At 45.3% G+C, this 23,307-nt stretch overlaps 1 protein-coding gene across 2 annotated transcripts in view; it reads left to right on the top strand.

The window, feature by feature from the left end:
- GLS (glutaminase) overlaps positions 1–23,307 on the top strand; it is a 356,615-nt gene that overhangs the window by 116,301 nt on the left and 217,007 nt on the right. For both annotated transcript variants that reach the window (XM_069983572.1, XM_069983573.1), the window contains exon 6: positions 1,686–1,849. In XM_069983572.1, coding sequence (XP_069839673.1) covers positions 1,686–1,849 — 164 coding nt within the window. The remainder of the gene's footprint in view (positions 1–1,685; positions 1,850–23,307) is intronic.

The following is a 23,307-nucleotide window of genomic DNA, read 5'->3' as shown; positions in this document are numbered from 1 at the left end:
GAAACTGCGCTACACGTTTTTTGGGTTTTTATTCCTTTTATCCCTTTGTGAAAATGAAAAATTGAAGGCTAGAACAATGTTTTAGTGTAAAAAACATTTTTTTCTTTTTTCACGCCACATTGCTCTGAAAATCTGTGAATCACCTGTGGAGTCCAGATCCTCACCGCACCCCTTGTTACATTTCTCGAGGGGTGTAGTTTTGTAAATGGTGTCCCTTTTTAGGGGTGTTTTTTAGGTTTTGGCACCCCAGAGCCTCTGCCAACCTGAAGTGGTACAGTCAAAAATGACCAAATAAAACAGAGGCATTGAAATTCACTAGGCGCTCCTTTATATCTGAGGCTTGTGGTTGCGTCAAATAGCGCAATAGGGCCACATATGGGGTATTTCTATAAAATGCAGAAATGGGGCAATCAATATTGGGGTGCATTTCTCTGGTAATAGGTTTACAATTATGAAAAATAATGGATTACAATAAAATCTCTGCACAGAAAATTTTAATTTTCAAATTTCTTACACACTTAGCTGTTATTTCTGTGACTCCCCTAAAGGGTTAGAAAACTTTCTGGATGTGCTTTTGCAGAATTTGGGGGGTGCGGTTTCAAAAATGGGGTGCTTTGTGGGGCTTTATAACATACAGTCCCCTCAAATACACTTGGGGGCTGGGTTCACACTATGTATATTTGAGGCTGTATTTGGTCCTCATGTCAGGTCCTCATAGCAACCAAAACCAGGAGTGGATTGAAAACACAGAAAGGATCTGTTCACACAATGTTGAAATTGAGTGGATGGCCGCCATATAACAGTAAATAACGGCCATTATTTCAATACCACAGCCGTTGTTTTAAAATAACAGCAAATATTTGCCATTAAATGATGGCCATCCACTCAATTACAACATTATGTGAACAGATCCTTTCTGTGTTTTCAATCCACTCCTGGTTTTGGTTGCTATACAGCCTCACAAATACAGCCTCAAATATACATAGTGTGAACCCAGCCTAAGGGTGCCTTCACACCTACCGTATCGCAGCCGAATATCCGCTGCGGATCCGCAGCAGATTTAACTAAATGAATGAACACAGCATCAAATACGCACTGTCAAATCCGCTGCAGATTTGACAGTGCGTATTTGATGCTGTGTTCATTCATTTAATTAAATCTGCGGATCTGCTGCGGATCTGCTGCGGATCCGCAGCGGATTTTCTGCTGCGATACGGTAGGTGTGAAGGCACCCTAAACCTTAACAGGTCCCTAAAAATATCTAAATTTGAAATTTTACTGAAAATTTGGAAATTTGCTTCTAATGTTTTAAGCTTCCTATTGTCTAAAAAAAAAAGAAAGATAGTTTAATAAATGCTACCAACATAAAGTAGACATGTTGCTAATGCTATTTAATAATTTATGTGGCATATCCATTTTTGGTATAAGCAGAAGAGTTTCAAAGTTGGAAAAATGCATTTTTTCACAATTTTTCATGTTATTTATTTTTTTTTTTTTTTTTCATAAAGATTTTTTATAAGTATCGACTCCAGTTTTCATTTATTAATGAATAAAGTGACACTGGTCATATTCATAAAATTTGGCTCGGTCCTTAAGGCCATTTTAGGCCCGGTCCTTAAGGGGTTAAACACTCAGTATGTTTTTTTTTTTTTTTTTTAATTAATTGTGCCTTTTTTCTTTTGTAGGCATTCTGTTGGTGATACCAAAGTTCCATTTTGCCTGCAATCTTGTGTCAAGCCTCTGAAGTATGCAATTTCCGTTAATGACCTTAGCACAGAGTATGTGCATAGATATGTCGGAAAAGAACCTAGTGGGTTAAGGTTCAATAAGCTGTTTTTGAATGAAGATGGTAAGATACTTTGTTTTATGTGTGTATAATATTAAAATGTAACTGTAAAATTGTCTTTGTAAGATTGAAATGGCATTGCTTTTGTTTGAAAATCTCCTATGTAATGTACTTTGTTTTAGTTAGGTGTTAAGATCTTAGTGGTATTTTTTTTTTTTTATTTCGATATGTGTAATACTGACATTTTGCAGTTTACACAAGCTGCTTGAAGGAATATTTTTTATTGTGAACACATGATAAATCTAATTTAACTATGTAGCACAAAGTGGCTTTAGTAACCAGATTTAAGTTGTGTTTAATTTGTGGGGTACTATAGGCACATAAACTGTACATTGTGTGCATACAGTACACTGCACATACAATATATACATATACGGTTCAGGGAGGAAAAAGAGTGCTGCACCTCACACCTATGGCTGATACTAGTACCTCTCGGCTGCATAAAAAACATCAGAATTCTGTATGTGAATTGATCAAGCCACACTGCCCCATGTACCTTGTGCAGGTATCTGATACACATGGGTCCTAAGTATCAGCCATAGGTGTGAGGTGCAGCACTCTTTTTCTTCCCTGAACCTCAATATATACATATGCACTGTGGAATCTGTTGGTGCCAGGGGCTTCGCTAGGCATAAATGTCCCAGGCCGAAGCCCCAAGGTATAAAGGTTAGCCCCGGTCATTTATGTGCACAGTGCCGATTATAATATGGTGGTGATCATGGCCCGAACCGCCCTTTTTCACAGCTGCGCCCGCTCAGTCATCTAGGGGCCCCACCACCGCCTTGGGCCCCTGTGTAGTGAGCTTTTTAACTGAGATCGCTCACCGTTGAAGAACTTTCATCAGGTTAGAAGAATCTAAACCTGCTTATATCTCCTTGTTGCAGAGAAAATGCAGAGTATGCAGGTATGTCTCTTACCTTCATCTTCGGCACCGCTCCTGTTTACTTAGTTGTTTACTCCTTGGTCCAGTAAGACTCTTAGGAGCACTGCCCTGCCCCTATAGCACTGGCCAGGGACAGATTGGCACTATGGGGGCAGGATTGTGTTCCTAACATTGCCCCAGTGCTCCAGATTGACTTACCAGACCATGGAGTAAACAACAAGCGGTGCCGAGGATGAAGGTAAGAGTCATACCTACATCCTAAGCTTCTACTACTCAATAGGGGCCTATCAGCAGGTTAAATTTGTCTATAATTGACACAGCAAGGAGCTATTGGCTCCCCACTGTGCCAACCCGTCTTGTGGCTACAGGCAGAGCAGGGAGGGGAAGGAGACACTGGAGGACATCAAACCAGTGTAACACTCTGTTTGGATACTTAGTGGAAGCCTATGGATGGTAGGGGTGTACACAGCAGATAGGATTCATAGCACGTACAGTATATTCAGACTCATGCTTTGTTGCAGCATTGCTGGATGGTGTCTGGCAGATGGTGCATGGTACAACGGACTTGGACGTGATGAGCGATTGTGCCACTAATGGATCTACCAGGAGATGGCACATGGCAGAAGTTGGTATGGGGAGGAGTGCAGCAGCACTGTGGATTGGCAGCAGGCAGAGTGTGTAGCATCAGGGGTGTCCTGCTGAGGAGTTATAAACAGCAGGGCGAACCACACATGCAGCAGCAGGTATTTTGCAGGTCTAATGGAGCTGTGTCACAGGAGGGAGGGTATTTCCTCCCACTGGGGGTGGGCTGGCCCACCTCCAGTGCTTCAGCCTGGGCCGTTGCTCGGTAATAGACTGAGGTACTATTGCAGTGCTTCCAGGTTCAGTGCACAAAAAAAGCTTAACCCCTTAACGACTCATGACTGGTATACCCATCATGCGGCCATTAAGGGGGATCAGAGAGGACTCCCGGCGTGAGCCCTCTCTGCAGCCCGCGGTCCCCGGTTGCTATGTGTAGCCAGGGACCGCGGGTATTGGCCTCAGCGACTGGCTCATTAACTATTCAAATGCAGCTGTCAGCTTTGACAGCTGCATTTGAATAGTTATGTGCCCCCCTGTCCCTGGTATCTAGTGGGGGATCTCTCCCCGCCACGATGCGATTGCGGAGGGGAGATCCGTTGTAATGAGCCGGCCGGGGCTAAGCGCTGGAATGACGCTCATCACGGCTCGGCAATCCATGTAGATGGTCTGCAGCAGACCATTATAATAGAGCACCGATCTGATGGATCAGTGCTCTATTATATACACAGCATTGATCTCAATGGGAGATCAGTGCTGTGTATATAGAAGTCCCCCAGGGGGCTTCTAATTACTGTTAGTGAAAAAAAATTAAGTGTTTTTATTAATAAAAAAACCCCTCCCCTAATAAGTTTAAATCCCCCCTTTTCCCATTTTATAAATAAAAAAAAAAAAACATTTGTTATCGCAGTGTGCGTAATCGCCCGAACTATTAAATTATTACATTCCTGATCTCGCACGGTAAACGGTGTAAGCGCAAAACCCCCCAAAGTGAAAAATTGTGCATTTTTGTTTACATTAAATCCAGACAAAAATGTCATTAAAAGTGATCAAAAAGTCGCATATACGCAAACAAGGTACCAAAAGAAAGAACAGATCGTGGCACAAAAAATGACACCTCAGGCATCCCCATAGACCAAACAATAAAAGTGTTATAAGGATGGGCGATTTTAAACACATTAAACACATTTTAGTTTTCTTTTAAAAGGTTTACATTTTTTAAAAGCCATCAAATAATATAAAAGTTATGCAAGTTACATATCGTTGTAATCGTACTGATTTGAAGAACTTAGATAACATGTCAGTTTTACCTTAGGGTACGGCGTAAATACGAAACCCCTCAAAATAAAAGGAATTGAATTTTATTTTTTTTTATTTCACTGCACATATAATTTTTTTTTTTTTTTGTTTTTCAGCATATTTTATAGAAAAGTTTAATCTGTATTTGCAAAGTATAATTGGTGTTGCAAAAAATTAGGGCTCATGTGGGTCTGTAGAGGGAAATATGCAATTGCAGTGGCCTTTTAAACCTAAGGAGGAAAAAACGAAAGCACAAAAATGAAAACTGGCTCCGTCCTTAAAGGGTTAAAGGACAACTCCGGCAGGACCTGCAAAAAAAAAAGCAATCCAGACACACACTTGCCACTTAAATCGACCGCCGTCCGCCATTATTTCACGGAGCTTAAAAATCACTGAAAATCTGGCCTAAGAGTTGTATGAAACTGTCACTAATCACATTTGTGTCTGGCATCCATCCATACCTGCTACAGCGTTAGCTGATGAAGGTGCCTTTTATGGAACAATAAAGTCACATTTTTCACAGTGAGTGCCCTCTCAATCCTTTATTTTAACAAGGTAGTGTGCGTTTTGGACAGGACCCCTTTGTACCTCCTCAGTAACACCTCTAGCTGCTTACTCTGCAGTGAGGAGAGAAGGTGCACATTGCCAAAATGTGAGCAGGGCCAGCAAATGGGTCAACTGCCCAGGGCACCCTATCCAAAAAAGGTTCCCTTGCAGCTCTTACAGTGTCTGTGGTTTGAGACAGGCATTCTAACTATAGCCTGCTTCATCTAATTGCTGCTAGCAGAGTGCTGCTAGTGCAACCTTAAAAATCTTTAAAGGGTTAGTACGTTTTTTCCGCTTAATTAACAAACATTACAAAACTATTTAACTTTGTAATGTGTGTTATTAAGCTGTCCGACCCCTTTCCCATGCGCACCAGCAGCCTTTTCTCTGACATTCACTGCACCCAGACCCGGAAGCGAGGAGGGGGACGCAGCCGGCGGGTAATTCGAACTGTGATAGTCACCATTGGGATTAGTGATGCACGATGCACCGAAATATCGATACTACTATCGATATTTGGGGCAAAAAAACGGTTCGGTATCAGGATTTCCTGGTATCGACACTTTATATTAGGCTGCGCAGCAGCGCAGCTGAACATAGAGTATAGTGCAGAGAACACGGCTGGCAGCTAGTTGAGCGCCGGCCATGTTCTGTGTGCTGCCCGCCTGGCTCACCAGCTCTTGCTCCGTGCTGCCCGGTCCCGGGTGCCCCCCCCCCCCCCCCCCCGGCTCACCAGCTTCTGTTGCCCGGTCTGCGAACAGGATCGGGGCGCTGCAAAGTAGGTCAGAGTGGGTCAGCGTGCCACAATCCATGTGACACTGTTGGGGGTTAACTCACTACCCACTGGCCGACCTCTCCTTTCCGCCCGGGTAGGGCTGCATGCCGCTGTCACCATGGGGCGGTATTCATACTGGGCTGTGTTCCGATGTGACTCCGGACCCCCGCACACAAGCCGCAGCCTCCTCACTACTTGCTTCTTGTCACTGAACATCGCCTGCTGTGTACGGAGCGGCTCGGATGCTGCTGACACTTGACAGCAGCATCGACACAGTTAAACAGCGCTGTCAAAAGTGTCAGCAGCATCCAAGCCGCTCCGTACACAGCAGGCAATGTACAGTGACAAGAAGCAAGTAGTAAGGAGGCTGCGGCCTGTGTGCGGGGGCCGGAAGTCACAACGGAGGGGGAAGGGAGGGTGACGCCGGGACCGGGCAGCATGGAACAGAAGAGGCTGAGCCAGGATGTGAAGGTTCTGCTTCAGTACAGCTATTACTATCCCCAACATACTATACTAGTGCTATGGGTCAGCACTAGTAGGGATGTTGGGGGTAGTAGTTGTATGGCTGACACATAACACTAGTATAGTATGTTGGGGGTAGTAGTTGTATAGCTGTGTGTCAGCCATACAACTACTACCCCCAACATACTATACTGCATCTGCCATACAATTACTCCCAATATACTATACTAGTGCTATGTGTCAGCCATACAACTACTAGCCCCAACATACTATACTAGTGCTATGTGTCAGCCATAGAGCAAATACCCCCAACATACTATACTGTGCATCTGCTTTACTACTACCCCCAACATACTATACCAGTGCTATGTGTCAGCCATACAACTACTACCCCCAACATACTATGCTGTGAGTCAGCCATACAACTACTACCCCCAACATACTATGCTGTGAGTCAGCCATACTACTACCCCCAACTACTATAATAAAAACAAAAAAAGGAGGAAATATTGGCATCATAGCCTGTGTAAATGCATGTTTAAATGATCACCTTCCCTAAAATGTTACATTTGTAAAGTGTAAGTTGTAAATTAAAAGGAACATATATTGTACCTTTGTAATAGTACCGACCTGAAGAATATAGATGACATGTCAGGTATATTACATGGTGAACATTGTATATGCAGTCGGGGGTGGGGGGCACTTTATAAAATTATTATGGGGGGGTTATACGCTAAGTATCGAAATTGTATCGAGTATCAAAATAAAAAAGTTGGTATTGGTATCGAACTCAAAATTCTGGTATCGTGACATCCCTAATTGGGATGGTAAGTTTATTTTATGTGTGTCTCTGTGTTTGTATTTTTGGCTGGCCGCCACACTACCCCTTTTATGTGCTACCTTAACCACCCCACCAGCCCTCTTCACACAGTGCCCAGTTCTCTTTATTCACTGCTAGCCATGTGCTCCTCTAGCTGTAGTATCACCCAGCTTAGCAGTCAAGGAGGATGGTGATGGTGATGATTTTACAGCATGCCAAGTTTCACAGTCTGACCCCTGCCATGTTCATCAGACTGCTTCTTTTGTAAAATATGGTCTCTCCTTACACTGCTGTCATCTATCATATATAAAAAGTGTATTTGTATATTAAAATTTTTGTTTATGGTGTGTGTTTGTGGACTGTAAGCTGATGACGTGTCTGTTTGTGGCATGAAATATTCTTAGGCTTCACTCACTTCAGCGTTCAAGGCCCCTGAGTCAGTTTTAATTAATAAGATAAAAGAAAATGCTGCTTGCTGTTTTTTTTTCCTTATTAAATCACTTCAAAATGACAAACAGACGAAAACCAGACAGATCCCATTAAAATGAACCTACAACAACGTCTGCATTGCACATTAATGTTGCTGCAGCGTATGTCTGATGCTGAAGCGACGTTAATCAGGAACAGTGCCTCCCATGCTGCAGGACTAACTATGTCCTCTGCAGTACTAACGGAACCTATTGGTTCTGTTTCCAGCTACAAGATCATCATGATAAACAATTTAAGCATGATGATCCTATAGCCTTAAAGCGTAACTATAATTTCAGTAGCCAAAAAAATGAAATTTCTCAAATAAAAAGCCCACGTGTTGCCCTTTAAAAAGAGCCCTAAACTGCGTTGATAGTGTGTGCGCTTGCTGAGATATCCCCAGTTGTTTAGCTCAGAGGAATAAATGAATGTTTCTTCTGGCTGCATGAAAGTGGGCGTGGCCTATCCCTCATCTCCCTGGCTGGGTCCCTCCATTCACTGACCAGCACTTTAGCAGATGTATCACACACAGTGGCATCAGATAGAGCCCAAGCATACAGTATCACAATGTAAGATTAGATACAGAGCACCAGCAGATGGTATCACACACAGTGGGATTAGATACAGTCATTTGCTCTCCTAACACTGTAGTATAATGTCAGCCATGGAGGTGGGGGCACCTGTTGCAGACATCTGATAGTGAATGTTATATGTACTATGGAAGGACTACAGCTGTGTTGTGCTGGGACTTGTAGTCCTCCCCTCAGTGACTCGCCCACTCTCCCTCATGCAGTACATTGGAGTGATGGTGGCACTGTTTATACTTGTGCCTCCATCCAGCTCTTCCCCTGCGCTGCTCCTCACACACAACACCCTCAGCTCTGCTTAAGGCCCTATCCCACCAACAGATCTGACGACAGATTATCTGCCAAAGATTTGAAGCCAAACCCAGGAACAGACTATAAACAGAGAACAGGTCATAAAGGAAAGACTGGATTTCTCCTCTTTTCAAATCCACTCCTGGGTTTGGCTTCAAATTTTTGGCAGATAATCTGTCGTCAGATCTGTTGGTGGAATAGGGTCATAAGTACGGATCTCCAGGGATTTGGCGTGTCCAGCAGGAATGCAGAAATAACCCAGAGGCAAAGAGAGCTGTGAGGGGACTTTTGGCTTTATGTTTATGTATTTAAAAAAACTGTTCATTTTAGGTTATTAATGTATATTGCAAAAACTAAAACTGAATGGTCAAAATATTTTATAGTTACGCTTTAAGTCGCAATCTTCCTCCTTTCCCCTGCCGCTGTCACAGTTTTTTTAAGCCCATGGTATATGCATTACAAGTATGAGCTGTTACATAGTTAATACGGTTGAAAAAAAAGACACATGTCCATCAAGTTCAACCAAGGAGGGGATGGATACAGGGAAGGGGGAGGGGTGATAGGTTCTATACATATGCATTTATATTATTTTGGTCTAAGAACTTGTCTAGGCCGGTTTTGAAGCCCTCTACTGTTTTTGCTGTGACCAGATCCTGTGGTAGACTGTTCACAGATTCACAGTTCTCATGGTAAAGAAGGCTTGTCGCCTCCGGAGATTGAACCTTTTTTTTCTCCAGGCAGAGGCAGTGCCCCCTTGTCCTTTGAGGGGGTTTAACCTGGAACATCTTTTCCCCATATTTCTTGTAGGGGCCATTTATATATTTAAATAAATTAATCATATCTCCCCTTAAACGTCTCTTCTCCAGACTAAACAAATGTAATTCTTTTAATCTCTCCTCATAACTAAGATGTTCCACTCCCCTTATTAGTTTAGTTGCCCGTCTTTGTGCCCTCTCCAGCTCTAGAACATCCTTTTTATGAATCGGGTTCCAAAACTGGACAGCATACTCCAGATGAGGCCGCACCAAGGCTTTATAGAGCGGTAATATTATATCCCTGTCCCGTGAGTTCATGCCTGTTTTAATGCATGACAATATCCTGCTGGCCTTAGAAGCAGCTGCCTGACATTGTGTGCTGTTCGGTAGACTATTATCTACAATTTTCTGTTATCTGTTATTCAGGGCCGTTTCTAGGTAATTTGGACCACAGGGCGAATCTTGCTAAAAGCGCGGCTTGGATCTGAGGCGTCACTTCTCTTTTCCTTTCTTTCTGGCCCAGATCTCCATGATGATTTCTTCCAGCTACAATTCATCTCTTCTGAACCTGACAGACAAACATCTTAGGCTCCGCACTTTTACAACAACTTCCACTTTTTTGTGTCATGTGCAGTGAAGTCAGTAGGTATGTGGGTTGCCCCCTGTATGTAGAATCCCCTGCTGTGCCCCCATATAGTAATAATCCCCCTGTGCTTCCCCCCATAGTAATAATTCCTCCCTGTGCTCTGCCCCATAGTAATAATCCCCCTGTGCTCTATCCCCATAGTAATAATCCCCCTGTGCTCTATCCCCATAGTAATAATCCCCCCCTGTGCTCTATCCCCATAGTAATAATCCCCCCTGTGCCCCCCAATAGTAATAATCCCCCAGTGCCCCCCATAGTAATAATCCCCCCTGTGCTCCCCCTTATAGTAATAATCCCCCTGTGCTTCCCCTTATAGTAATAATCCCCCCTGTGCTCCCCCTTATAGTACTAATCCCCCTGTGCAGTACAGATAGTAATAGCCCCATACAGGATAGCCTTCCCCCCGTGTAGCCCCCCATAGTAATGCCCTCCCCTTGGGTAGACCCCCAAAGTATAGCCTAGCCCCCCAAAGTATATCCCTCCCCCTGAGTAGCCCCCCATAGTATAGCTCTCCCCCTGAGTAGCCCCCCCATCCAAATAGCCCCCCATAGTATAGCCCTCCCCCAATGTAGCCCCTTCCCCCGTGTAGCCTTCCATACTATTGGTCCCATTGTAGCCCCCACATTCTAGCAGTTATGAGAAAAAAAAAATACACTCCCCTCTCCTGGATCCTGCGGCAGCGTCTCCCTCTGTCTGGCAGCTGATCTTGTAAGTACAGTGAGCTTCCGCCACAGGCAGACTGTCACACACCTGCCCGGAAGCTCACTGCTGTAGCCCCGCAGCGCCCGGATTTCTCTCCTCAGCGGCGGTCATGTGATCACGTCACATGTCCACTGTCAAACAGAAGAGAGAAGTCCGGGCGCTGCGGGGCTACAGCAGTGAGCTTCCGGGCCGGTGTGTGACAGTCTGCCTGTGCCGGAAGCTCACTGTACTAGATCCGGCTGCCTGGAGGGAACGGCCCGGGGGTGCGCACGCCGGGCCGGGTGGCGGCGATCTGGGCAGCTGATGGGGTGGGTGGCCGGGCGGCCAGTGCCCCCTAGCTGTCGGCGCCCTGTGCGGTCTTACGGCTCGCCCGCCACTAGAAACGGCCCTGCTGTTATTGCAATAATAGAACTGATTTGGTTCTGTCATTACAGTACGGGATATGAAGATGCCAGCAGCTCAGGGGAGCTTTTGACAGCTGCAGTGGAGAGAGCAGAGGGCAGGCATAGATTGCGGCAGGGCCTCTTAGTTTACCATGATAATCCTAAAACCTGAAGAGCACTGTCATGATCTCAGCCTGCCCTGATCTTTCCCCTACCAGTGTCACGGTCGTTTCATTTTTTTTTTCTTGCAGAAATCAATAGTCCAGGCAATTTTTAAATAGTCGAGGCAATTTTGTAATTGTGTTTATTAGGCAAATATGCCATTATCTGCATTCAAACTTTTCCCAGGTCCCCCCTCCTCTCTCTCATCCACTGCTCATTTGACTCTTTCCCCTTCGACATGACAGCACCACTGAGGGACCCCCCAGGAACAGGAAACCTGAAGTATAAAAGGATTAGGCCCTCCTCTCAACCTCAGTGTGGTTTCCTGTCCCTACGAGAAGCCTGGAGTACGGAGGCTTTGTGTAGGTCTCTTAAAGGAAGCCAGAGGTTCCCCTCTTGCTGGAGCTATCCTGGTTTGGAATAGCTGGGGGAATATCTCTTGGAAGCGCCGGTGTAGCGCTGTAAGACCGACTCACCACACCAGCCATTCCAAAGTCGGCAAAGGAGCTGGACCTGAACCCTTAGGGTCTGCTAGTGGCAGTCACGGGTTGTTCGAAGAATATTAGCGGGCCATGAGATCTGTCTGTCCGGAGTGTGCGTTCCACAGCGTGGCCTACATCCGGTCTGGCACACGGTGACTTCTGGTTTGACGCTGCGCAGTGACTTAGCACGGGGGAGTCCTGCGGCGCACAGAACATTATGCCGGTCGCCGGATAAAGCACTAGGGGCAGCGTGGAGTGCGTGGTGGTGCAGTCGGCTGGCATAATCAGAGCAGCAAACAGCCATGAGTTTCAGCAGCGAGGCAAGGAAGGTATCCTCTGGTGCTCCTGCCTCTTCCCCGATTCTCGGGCCATGTCTGTTCTATGAAGAGGGGAGGGGGGAGGAGGGAGATTAGTCAGCAGCAGAGAACAAAGGATTAGACAGTGGGAGCCTGTGAAACCTGGAATTCAGAGGTCAGTGCTCACTTAAGAGGCGATAATACGGTGATGTAGCTGTAAATTAACTCTTTGTTGTCCTGTTTTGGTGCCTCATCTCCCCCCTCCCCTCCCCTCTCCATAGGAGAACCATGAAGACAGGGCTAGAGCTTCAAACTGCTTTTTCATGATAAAAATGCCTTTTTCGGCTAATAAACCCAATTACAACGTTTGTTAAAATCACCTGTACTATTGATTTCTGCAAAAAAAAATTTTAAACGACAGTGACACTTTAACCCTTTGCCTCTTCAGCCTGTTTTGGCCTTAATGCCCGGGGCCTATTTTTCAAATCTGACCTTGTCTTTCTCTATGTAGTGATAACTCTGCTGTGCTTTTAACTATCGCGGTTATTCTGAGACAGTTTTTTTTTTCGTGACATACTCCTCTTTATGTTTGTGGTATACTTTGAAAAATCTACATTCTTTTTATTCAAAACTCTCTTTTTCTAAGAAAGATAGTCATGTCACATAAACTAATTATTACTGCAACATCTACAACATGTCTGCTTTATGGTGAAGTCATTTAGTGAACGTCCTTTTACTTGTTAGGATGTTAGAGGGCTTCAAAATTTTGCAGCGATTTTTAAATTTTCATGAAAATTTCAGCTCTGATTTTATTAGGGACCAGTTCAGTTCTGAGATGGATTTGTGGGGCCTGTATGTAACCCCCATAAATCCCTCCACTGTAAAAACTGCACCCCTCAAAGTATTCAAAGTAACATTTCATAAGTTTATTATCCCTTTGCAGAAATTTAAGTAAGTTGAAGGGGAGATTTAAAATTTTCATTATTTTGGCAGGTATTCTATTTTAATTTTTTTTCCTCTTACACAGTAAATACTAACTAAATACTAAATACCACTCACTATTTATTGCCCTTATTCCAGTGTTTCTAGAAATCCCCCATATGTGGCCGCAGTGCGTCACCTGACTCAGGCCACAGGCCTTAGACATGACAGAGACTTGGTAAATTTTGGGGCCTTTTTTAATTTCAGGTTTCTTTTTTAGCCATTCTACCATGTCACAGAGGCCTTGGGGTACCAAAATATTTGTGTTCGACAAGTTGACGTTTCCATCGGTACCATTCAGGGGGACATGTGACACCCTAATAATTTTTTATAAAAAATTTTATGAGGGGGTATGAATAAAAAACAATTTAGCAGCTGTTTTTCACCATTTTTTGTATGCTATTTACTATGTCACATATGACATGTTTTATCTTTATTCGTCAGGTTGGTACGATTACAGTGATATCCATTTTATATAGCTTTTGTTATAGTTTATGGCATTTATGCTATAAAAACTGTCTTGCGTATTGTAAGGGCAGTAATATTTTTAAATTTTTTCGCCAATGGAGTTATGTGAGGGCTTATTTTTTGCGACATAAGCTGACTTTTTTAGTGGTACAAATTTTGGGTGCATGTGACATTTTGACATTTGGCTTTTTTCTATATTTTGTAGGGGGCGGGATTAACAAAAAATTGTCATTTTGATTTCTTTTTTTATTAAAAATTTTTGTGGCATTAATCGGGCAGGATAATTAATGTAACAGGGGAATGGGAATATGTATATTTATTTTTATTTATTTTATTTATGTATGTATTTATTTGTGAATATATGTAAGTGTGTGTGTGTGTGTGTGTGTGTGTGTTCACTTTTTCAGGTCCATCTATAATACATTACAGCACATGATCAGTGCTGTAACGCATTATAGAATGAGTGAGCTGTCAGACGCTTACAGCTCATTCTTATGATCAGATCCCTACCTTAGTGCAGGGGCCTGATCTCTCTCATCTGGGCAGAGGCAGTGGGAGGAGGCTGTGTGACACAGCCTCCTCCCGCTGCCCGATCGCTGCTAGTGACAGAGGAGGAGGCAGGGAGAGAATGACATTCCGCGAACGTCATTTTGCGGTAACTACCTGCAATACATGATGTTCCCGGATCATCATTTTGCGGCAAGGGGTTAAAATCTTAGTGTGAAGACGATATCCGATCAGTTCTTTCATTGCAATAGAAGCATCTATGATGATTTTACTGTAATGACAGAACCGGATTATTTGAAGATTACTTCAGCTCAGGGGACTTTGTGACAGTGGCAGGGGAGAGAAGAGCAGGCAGAGATAAGCATTTCAGCTTATAGGATCATTATGATCATCATTAAGTCCAAAATTTGACCTGAGCCCTGAGGCATTTAACTGTGTATGCATGAATCGACTTTCATCCGTGAACAGCACAAAGCCCTCGCCCACTGTAGAAGGTTAATGTTATGTAACTGCCACCTTTGGTTGTAATGTTACAGTGTTGGCAGGTCCCTAGTCAATATTGAACTGCCCTACACATTGTGAATGGTATAGTGACAAACATATACTACTTGAATAAAATCATTAATCTAATCATTGTGCCTCTGTATAAACAACACATGCCTAATTTCATATTCATGTACAACAATGCTCCAGCCAATCCGGGTTGCATTATACCTCAAATGGAGTGGCCTTCACTTTCTCCAGACCTAAATCCCATAAAAAAAACCTATGGGATCAGCTCAGTCAGCAGGCTTCAAAGAACAATGGGCATAATCTAAAGGCCCTATTCCACAGAACGATTATCGTCCGTATTCGGCCTATATCGGCCGCTACGGACGATAATCGTCCCGTGGAATAGAGTGCAACGATCAGCCGACATCGTTCATGTCGGCTGATCGTTGCAGTCGCTTGTTTTTCAACATGTTGAAAAACAAGCGACTGATACAGCAACGATCTGCTGCCGTCGCTCCATTGAACAGGCGCATCGGCAGCAGACGCTGCTGTATCCTATGGGCTGCCTGGACGATCAGCGATCCCCCGGGCAGCACCTCCCCGTTGCCCCTCCCGCACTCACCCGCTGAGAGCGCTCGTTTGCTCCTATTAACGACCCGTGGAATAGGGCTTTAAGGATCTAAGGGCAACCATTAGCTTTTGTTCCCCGCTTGCTTTCTGTGGGTGTAATAGTACAGGCAGCAAACACTGCTGTATCATGCTGTATAATATGGCCTTTATATATGACGTACCCACGCACTGGAAATCCTTTTTCACTTCAAGCTATGAAGGATGATGTAATGGTGGCACGAGAGGAAGCAGAGGATGGGTTAGAGGTCCACTTGTCTACACCATGGTCCAGCCAGGGGACAGTTTTAAAGGGGTAGGAAATGGTCCAGCCAGGGAACAGTTTTAAAGGAGTAGGAAGAGGAAGATTTGTCCTCACAGCAGGGTGACTCACAGAGTAGCTCATATGTGGCACTGGAGTGTAGCTAGGGTGACACAGAAAAGCCAGAGTAAACACTTCCCACCAAAGATAGCTTGTCCTTGCCTCTGGACAGCATTATTCATATGGGCAGCTACATGCTGCACAGCCTGAGAAATGACTGCAGAGTTCACAGGATTCTCTCCAGTGCTGACTACTGGGGTGGGGTGGGGTGGGGGGGTGGTCACCCTGCTGGATTCACGCAATAAGGATAAAATCACATCCTGAATACCATCAGTAGAGTGTAAGAGAGAGTCGGGAATACAAGCATAGGCTTGTAGAGGCACTACTGTCAGATTTCCCATCTGACAGAGAGGGCTCAGTGGGAGCATAAGGGCCGAGGAGGAGGAAGGGAGGATAAGCATGGCCGCAGTGTGAAACACCTTCATCAGTACTCCACAACATCCATCACCACCAGAATCATCAGATATGTCACGTATCAACATGAGGCAGAATTAAAAGTACATGGTGGATGGGTATGTGTCAACATATCTCCGGATTTGAGCCTTGGAGCTTCTGACCTCCCCTGCAGCAAGTGTGCTCTCTAAAAGGGTGTAAAGTAATGCAGGAAGTATTATCACTGACAAGCGGATGCACCTATCCACAGCCAACGTGGGCAACCTGACTTTCAAGAAAAAATCAACCAGGTGTGCATCTTACAGCTTTTGTCGGTCCAGATGCCTGAATAAGGAGCCAATTTTTTCTAGTTTGGAAGAACCAATCAAATCCAAATTTCCACGGGTCTGCTTATTACTGGGCACGATCGTACCATGGCATGTAAAGGGTTAATTTACCAGAAGCCGCAAACTCAGAACCAAGTTTTCTCTTTTTCTGGTAGATGCCATACGCAGTACCTTATTCTAGGTCAGCTGTAAGAAAGGCGTATTGTCAGTCATTAAGCTGTAAAAAAAAAGTTATATAAAACAAAACAAGACTATGTATATTGGGTATTGTTACAAAGTACTCATTTGACCTCACAAGGAAACTTAGTGGTAAATTGTGTAACAGCGAGTGTGGAACTGCTGTGCTACTTAACCGGTGGTTTACACCAGGAAGCAGAATTTAACTATCCTCTGTGTCTTCACCCTTTATTTCGCACCAAGATAAGGAAGCTACACTTCTGCGCTTGGCCAATTAAATGTAATCAGTAGGCTGGGTTGTCAGCAATAGAGTCAGCATAGTACCAGGGATAGGGTATCGTAGTCAGACAGGCGATGGGTCAAGGCAGTCTGCTTCAGAGACAGGTCAGACGATCAGAGTCCGCAACAGGAGAGGCCTGCGGTACAGGCAGTTGGGGCAGGTAGAAACTGTAATCTGGAGAATAGGCATGGGTTAGGATACAACAAAATTCAGGCAAAGCAGGTTGAACTAGTTTAAATAGGTGCAGGTGGCTCTGGATTGGCAAACTGCAGTAGAAAGATGAGATAAGCTGCCTCTATAAACCAAGAGCAGTTTACTGCATGTGCACCCTAGTGCCCAGAGATGTCCTAGCTGCAGAAGGAGGAAGAAGACACAAGCGGTCCTCAGACAAGTATGAAGCACAGCAGAATGGTGGACAGGGCGGCGGCGAACAGGTGTGGGGCCTGGATAATGCTGCTGAGTACAGTGGCAGCATTACACATTGAAAGTTTTAAATACAAATGTAGAAAAGGCCTCACTACAGTTATGACTTTTGGAAACTAAAGAAGAAAGACAAACAAGAAAATTAAAACTTTTTTAGGCTAGCTTCACACACTCCGTATCGCAGCAGATACCCCTTTTCCCCTCCTCCCCACCCTCTTCATCATTAGGAATGCCACTGGAACATTCTCTTCTTGCTGAACATTGCACAGGTACTTAACGATCAAGCCCATGTGCTGGGCTAAACAGGTGGGGAATTGTAGGCAATCTGCCTGGAGCATTCCTAATGATGAGGAGGGCGGGGAGGAGGGACAGAGGTTGTGCCAGCCTAATACTTACACAATCCAGGCCACTCCCGTAGGGCACGGGGCTGTCAGTTTAAAAGTAAATTTTTAGCACAATAACTGCTTTGGTCCAAAAAGACAATGTGGCATGACCACCATATGTGATGCATTGTACCAATGGCCGTGCATCCCCTAAAACAAAAGGGGGAAACTTCAGGGTAAATGGCATGTAGCCGAAAAGGTACATAATATGCACGATGAAGAACCTTAAAGGGGTTATCCAGTGTGGGGGCACTTTTTGGGGGGGACCGGGGAGGAGGTGGCTGAAATAAAACACGTCCACTCACCTCCCCGGTTTCAGCGGCGGGTCACTCATCACGGCGCTCCGGTCCCCAGCCGCTTCCTGGTGTCTGACGCTGCCCGAGACGCTACGTCTCAGGGCCGCTCAGCCACTCAGTGAAGGAGGCGGAATCCGTTTGAAGTCCGCTCGGATCCCGCCTCCTTCACTGAGTGGCTGAGCGGCCCTGAGACGTAGCGTCTCGGGCGGCGTCAGACACCAGGAAGCGGCCGGGACCGGAGCGCCGCGATGAGTGACCCGCCACTGGAACCGGGGAGGTGAGTGGATGTCTTTTATTTCAGCCATCTCCCCCCCGGTCCCCCCCAGAAAGTGCCCCCATGCTGGAGCACCCCTTTAAGAGTAGTTTCGGTCAGGGAGGTTTGCCAGCTACCCTTGCTAAGAAGCTCTCTGCTCATTTTCCGCTGTAGTGGACACAGTAAAATGTAAATTGGACTCCCATTGAGTCATATAAGGAAGCTTTGTACCACTCGGTCGAGAAGTCAACATAGAATACATGAGTGATAGCTGTCATTTACTATCAGAATGTACACTCAAAATCTGAGATGGAACGTTCAGTGCCTGTAGGGCAATAGGATTGTGAAAATGAACTCTTGAATTTTTTTTTTTATCTACAGGCCCTTGCAAGCCCAATTGTACTTTGTAATGACACTATTTATTTTCCATTTTCCAAAATTCTGAAACTGGGGGTAAATATTATTTGACCGATGGAATTGAAAAAAGATATTTTTCCAGTGAGTTTTATTTTTATGCTGTCTGCCATGTGGTCAATCTGGCATATTTTCCATATCCCTCAATTCAGTACAGTTTAGATACCCAATTTATTTTATTTTTCATTTCTTTACTTTTTTTTTTAAGGGCAACTGCGAATTGGGATGATTACGGTTTATTTAAATGTCCATGGAAAGTTATGCTCTTTGCTCTTGGACCTATGTAAATGTGCCCTATGAATACGAGCAAGATTTTTCCCCCAAATAAAGAGTGTCTGGATGGCAGCGAGGGAGCGAAAATAAGGGCCCTATTACATGGTTTGAATTTAAACTATAATCGTCCTGTGTAATTGCAGGGAACGATCGAAAAATCGTTCAATGTGTCGATCGTTGATTTAGATCAGACCCTAAAATCATCATTAACTGTTCACTAATCGTTCTCTGTAATTGCAAATTTTTTCACTGTAGTTCTGTAGTAACCACTCACCCCGCTGCAGAGGCCCCCCCTGCACCTTGTCCGACCATCTGCCCCAGTGCTCACCCCGCCGCCCGTTCTCACGCAAGATCACTCACCCTGTCCCGGTCCTGGCAGGGTGAGCGCTCCTGCACCTCCTCCAGCCAGCTGCCTGTGCTCTAATAGCCCCGAGCCCTCACCACACCACCCGGCCCGATGCAGCAGCGCTCACCCCGTCCCGGTCCTGGAGGGGTTTGCTCCTGCACCTCCTCCAGCCAGCTGCCTGTGCTCTCATAGCCCTCAAGCCCTGCAGCTCCTCCCTAACAGCTCCCGTGCCCGTCCTCTCTGAGTCTCGGTGGTAGATACACAGGTGCAGCGGGGCACGGAGGTGCTGTGTATCTGCCTAATCTACTAAATTGGGGAAAATTGCCCTATATGTGCATTTCCCATAATAAGTGTAATATTAGGGAATTGTCTAACTTTCCTTATGAAATAACATATTAAAAAAAATACATTTTGCCCGGAGTACCTCTTTAACTGTGAACAATCACATTTGTCATTAATCGTTAAAAATTGCTTCCTCTAATAGGACCTTAAGCCTTAGGTATGTGGATAGATAGACACTGAAAATAAAATAAGATACGAGGTAGAATATTCATTTTATAGATGGCTCAGGGGCCAAACCACGTGTGTATGCCCCTCAACCACCGCTCAAAGTCCGTTTTGATGGTAGCTAGCAATTGCAGGTAATTACGCTGGTATATGGAGCCAAGATAGGTGGTTAGATAAATGTCAAGGTATTTAATGGTGCCGGATTCCAGTTTGAAACTAAAAGAAGGGCAAAGGGAGGAGATCACCTCCTCATCCACTTTGACATTCTGTGCCACAGGTTTGGTGAAGTTTTATCTTAAGGGTACAAACCCACACACCGTATACACAGCAGATACGCAACAAATACGCAGCAAATACGCAGCAGATTTGTTGGTACAGATTTGATGCTGTATTCAGTTATTTATATATAATCTGCTGCGTTTTTGCTGCGTATTTGCTGCGTGTTTGCTGCGTATTTGCTGCGTATCGCAGCAGTAAATACGCTGCTTATACGGTGTGTGGGTTTATACCCTAAAATTTAAAAGTCTGACAAAGCAGGTTTAAGGCCCTATTACACACAGCGATAATCAGCTGAATCTGCCTGGGACCGCTGCGGCCAGTGATTGGCTGAGAGGCCCGTCAGCTCAGACAGGCTGCTCTAAAGCTGCAGCGCATGGTGCTGAGACACTTAAAGAACACAGGAGAAGACCGGAAGCGTGGACAGGTAAAGTATTTACTGTTTGGGAAAGGGCTGGACGGATGTCGCCAACTATGTCTGTGCAGCCCTTACAAAACTATTATCGGGTCATGTAATAGGCAGATCGGCGCTCATTTACAGTATTGATTGGGCCTTTATTGTCCCGTGTAATAGGACCCTAATTTTGTCATTAAATTAAGTAGAGACATTTGGGGGGTTTGTGATAAAAATAAATAAATGAAAAAGGGTCATCAGCATATGCAGCAATTCTATAATCAAATCAAAAGTGTGGGCCTGGGCCTTAATTTGTGGGCCAGAATGAAATAAGTAAGTACAGGGGACACCCCTGCCGTTTGAATGGAGAAGTCTGAGCAAAGAAAACCATTTACGCGGACCCTGGTACGAGGAGATGCATAGAGAGGTAGTACCCAGGTCAAAAAGCTGGGTCCAATCCACAGGAACTTAAGGATTTCCTTCATAAAGGCCCAATTAATCCCATTGAAGGCCTTTTAGGCATCAATACATAGTAGCATTAAAGGTAAGTTATTGATTGTGGCCTTATAGATCAAGTTAATGGCCTTTACTAATGTCTGTTCACAGTGATCAAAAAAGAAAAATGAATGAAAGCCCCATGCTCTCCGCCACCGGAGGTAGTGGAGAGCATGGGGCAGTCATCGGGACCCCCCCTGTGGGGTCCCGGTACAAGCTATCAGCGGTATATACTATATACCGCTGATCGCTTGTACCATGTGCCGCCGGCACTTTTTATCCCCTGTCACCATGAATGATTGGTGACAGGGGATAAAAAGTGATGTCCCCCCACCCCCCAAGTCGCCCCCCACCCCCCCTGTCACCCCCGTCCCCCAGTCACCCCCCCTTCCCCATATACTCACCGGATCCACGGAGCTCCTTCCTCCTCGGCGTCCTGGCTGGTTATGAAGTGCGCATGCGCTCCACAACCAGCCAAGCTCTGAAAATTTAAAGTGACAGAGACCAATTTGGTCTCTGTCACTGAACTATGATTACTGTGATAGAAAATATCACAGTAATCATAGTAATACAGTGAAAATGAATGTATAAAGTACAAAAAGTGACCAACATACAAAAAAATAAAACACACACTTTTTATTATAGTAATAATTGCAGTTTACTCCCAAATTCCCCCTAACCCCCCCCAGATTACCCGTAACCACCGCAAGTTGCCCGTAACCACCGCACGTTGCCCGTAACCACCCCAGGTTGTCCGTAATTACGTCAGATTGCACGTAACCCCCCAGATTGCCCGTAACCACCGCACGTAGCCCGTAACCACCGCACGTTGCCCGTAACCACCACACGTTGCCAGTGACCCCCTCCAGATTGTCCGTAATCACCCCAGATTGCCTGTAACCACCCCAAATTACATGTAACCACCCCAGATTAGCTATAAGCACTTCACTCTATCCGTAACAATTCTAGATTGTCTGTAACCCCTCCAGGTTGCCCCTAACCACCGCAGGTTGGGCATAACCACCCCAGATTGCCCGTAATCATGCCAGATTACATGTAACCCCCCAGATTGCACGCAACCACCGCAGGTTGCCTCTGACCACCGCAGGTTGCCTCTGACCACCGCAGGTTGCCTCTGACCACCGCAGGTCGCCTCTGACCACCGCACGTCGCCTCTGACCACCGCACGTCGCCTCTGACCACCGCACGTCGCCTATGACCACCGCACGTCGCCTCTGACCACCGCACGTCGCCTATGACCACCGCACCTTGCATCTGACCACCGCACCTTGCCTCTGAACACTGCACCTTGCATCTAACCACCCCAAATTGCCAGTGACCCCCTCCAGATTGCCCGTAACCACGCCAGATTACAGGTACCCACCTCAGATTACCTATTAGCACTTCAGTTTATCCGTAACCACAGCAGGTTGCCTGTAACCACCCCAGATTGTCCGCAACCACCCCAGATTGTCCGTAACCACAGCAGGTTGCCTGTAACCATACCAGATTGTCTGTAACCACAGCAGGTTGTCCGTATTCACCCCAGGTTGCCCATAACCACCCCAGGTTGCCTCTAACCACACCAGGTTGCCTGTAACCACCCCAGGTTGCCGTAACCACAGCAGGTTGCCTGTGACCACCCCATGTTGACCGTATCCACCCCAGATTATCCGTAACCACCCCAGATTACCCGTAACCACCCCAGACTGCCCGTAACCACCCCAGACTGCCCGTAACCACCCCAGACTGCCCGTAACCACCTCAGACTGCCCGTAACCACCTCTAGATTACCTGGAACCACCCCAGACTGTCCGTAACCACCCCACATTACCTGTAATCTAATTTTTTTTATTGTATTTTAGTAACTGCGCTATTCTAATAACTGTTACTAGCTGCGGTTTTGCTCCAGCAAATTGGCGCTCCTTCCCTTCTGAGCCCTGCTGTGTGCCCATACAGTGGTTTATGCCCACATATGGGGTACCGTTGTACTCAGGAGAACCTGCGTTACAGATTTTGGGGTAGATTTTTTCTCCTGTTCCTTGTGAAATTTAGAAATTTCAAACTAAACCAACATATTATTGGAAAAATTCAAGTTTTTCATTTTTACTGGCCAATTTTGAATACTTTCCTCTAATACCTGTGGGGCCAAAATGCTCATCCTACCCCAAGATGAATTCTTTGAGGGGTGTACTTTCCGAAATGGGGTGACTTTTGGGGGGATTCTATTCTGTAGACACTACAGGGGCTCTGCAAACGCACCTGGTGCTCAGAAACTTCTTCAGAAAAATCTGCAGAGAAAATGCTAATTGGCACTCCTTCCCTTCTGAGCCCGGCTGTGTGCCCATACAGTGGTTTATGCCCACATATGGGGTACCGTTGTACTCAGGAGAACCTGCGTTACAAATTTTGGGGTACTTTTTTTCTCTTGTTCCTCGTGAAATTGAGAAATTTCAAACTAAACGAACATATTATTGGAAAAATTCGAGTTTTTCATTTTTACTGTCTACTTTTGAATACTTTCCTCTAATACCTGTGGGGTCAAAATGCTCACCACACCCCAAAATGAATTCTTTGAGGGGTGCACTTTCCAAAATGGGGTGACTTATGGCGAGATTTTACTCCGCTGGCACTACAGGTGCTCTGCAAACAC

The sequence above is a fragment of the Dendropsophus ebraccatus genome, chromosome 9 (assembly GCF_027789765.1).
Source record: "Dendropsophus ebraccatus isolate aDenEbr1 chromosome 9, aDenEbr1.pat, whole genome shotgun sequence".
In the NCBI taxonomy this organism is placed as follows: Eukaryota; Metazoa; Chordata; class Amphibia; order Anura; family Hylidae; genus Dendropsophus; species Dendropsophus ebraccatus.
Note: the sequence above shows the minus strand (reverse complement) of the source record. Positions and strands in the feature narration are given on the sequence as shown.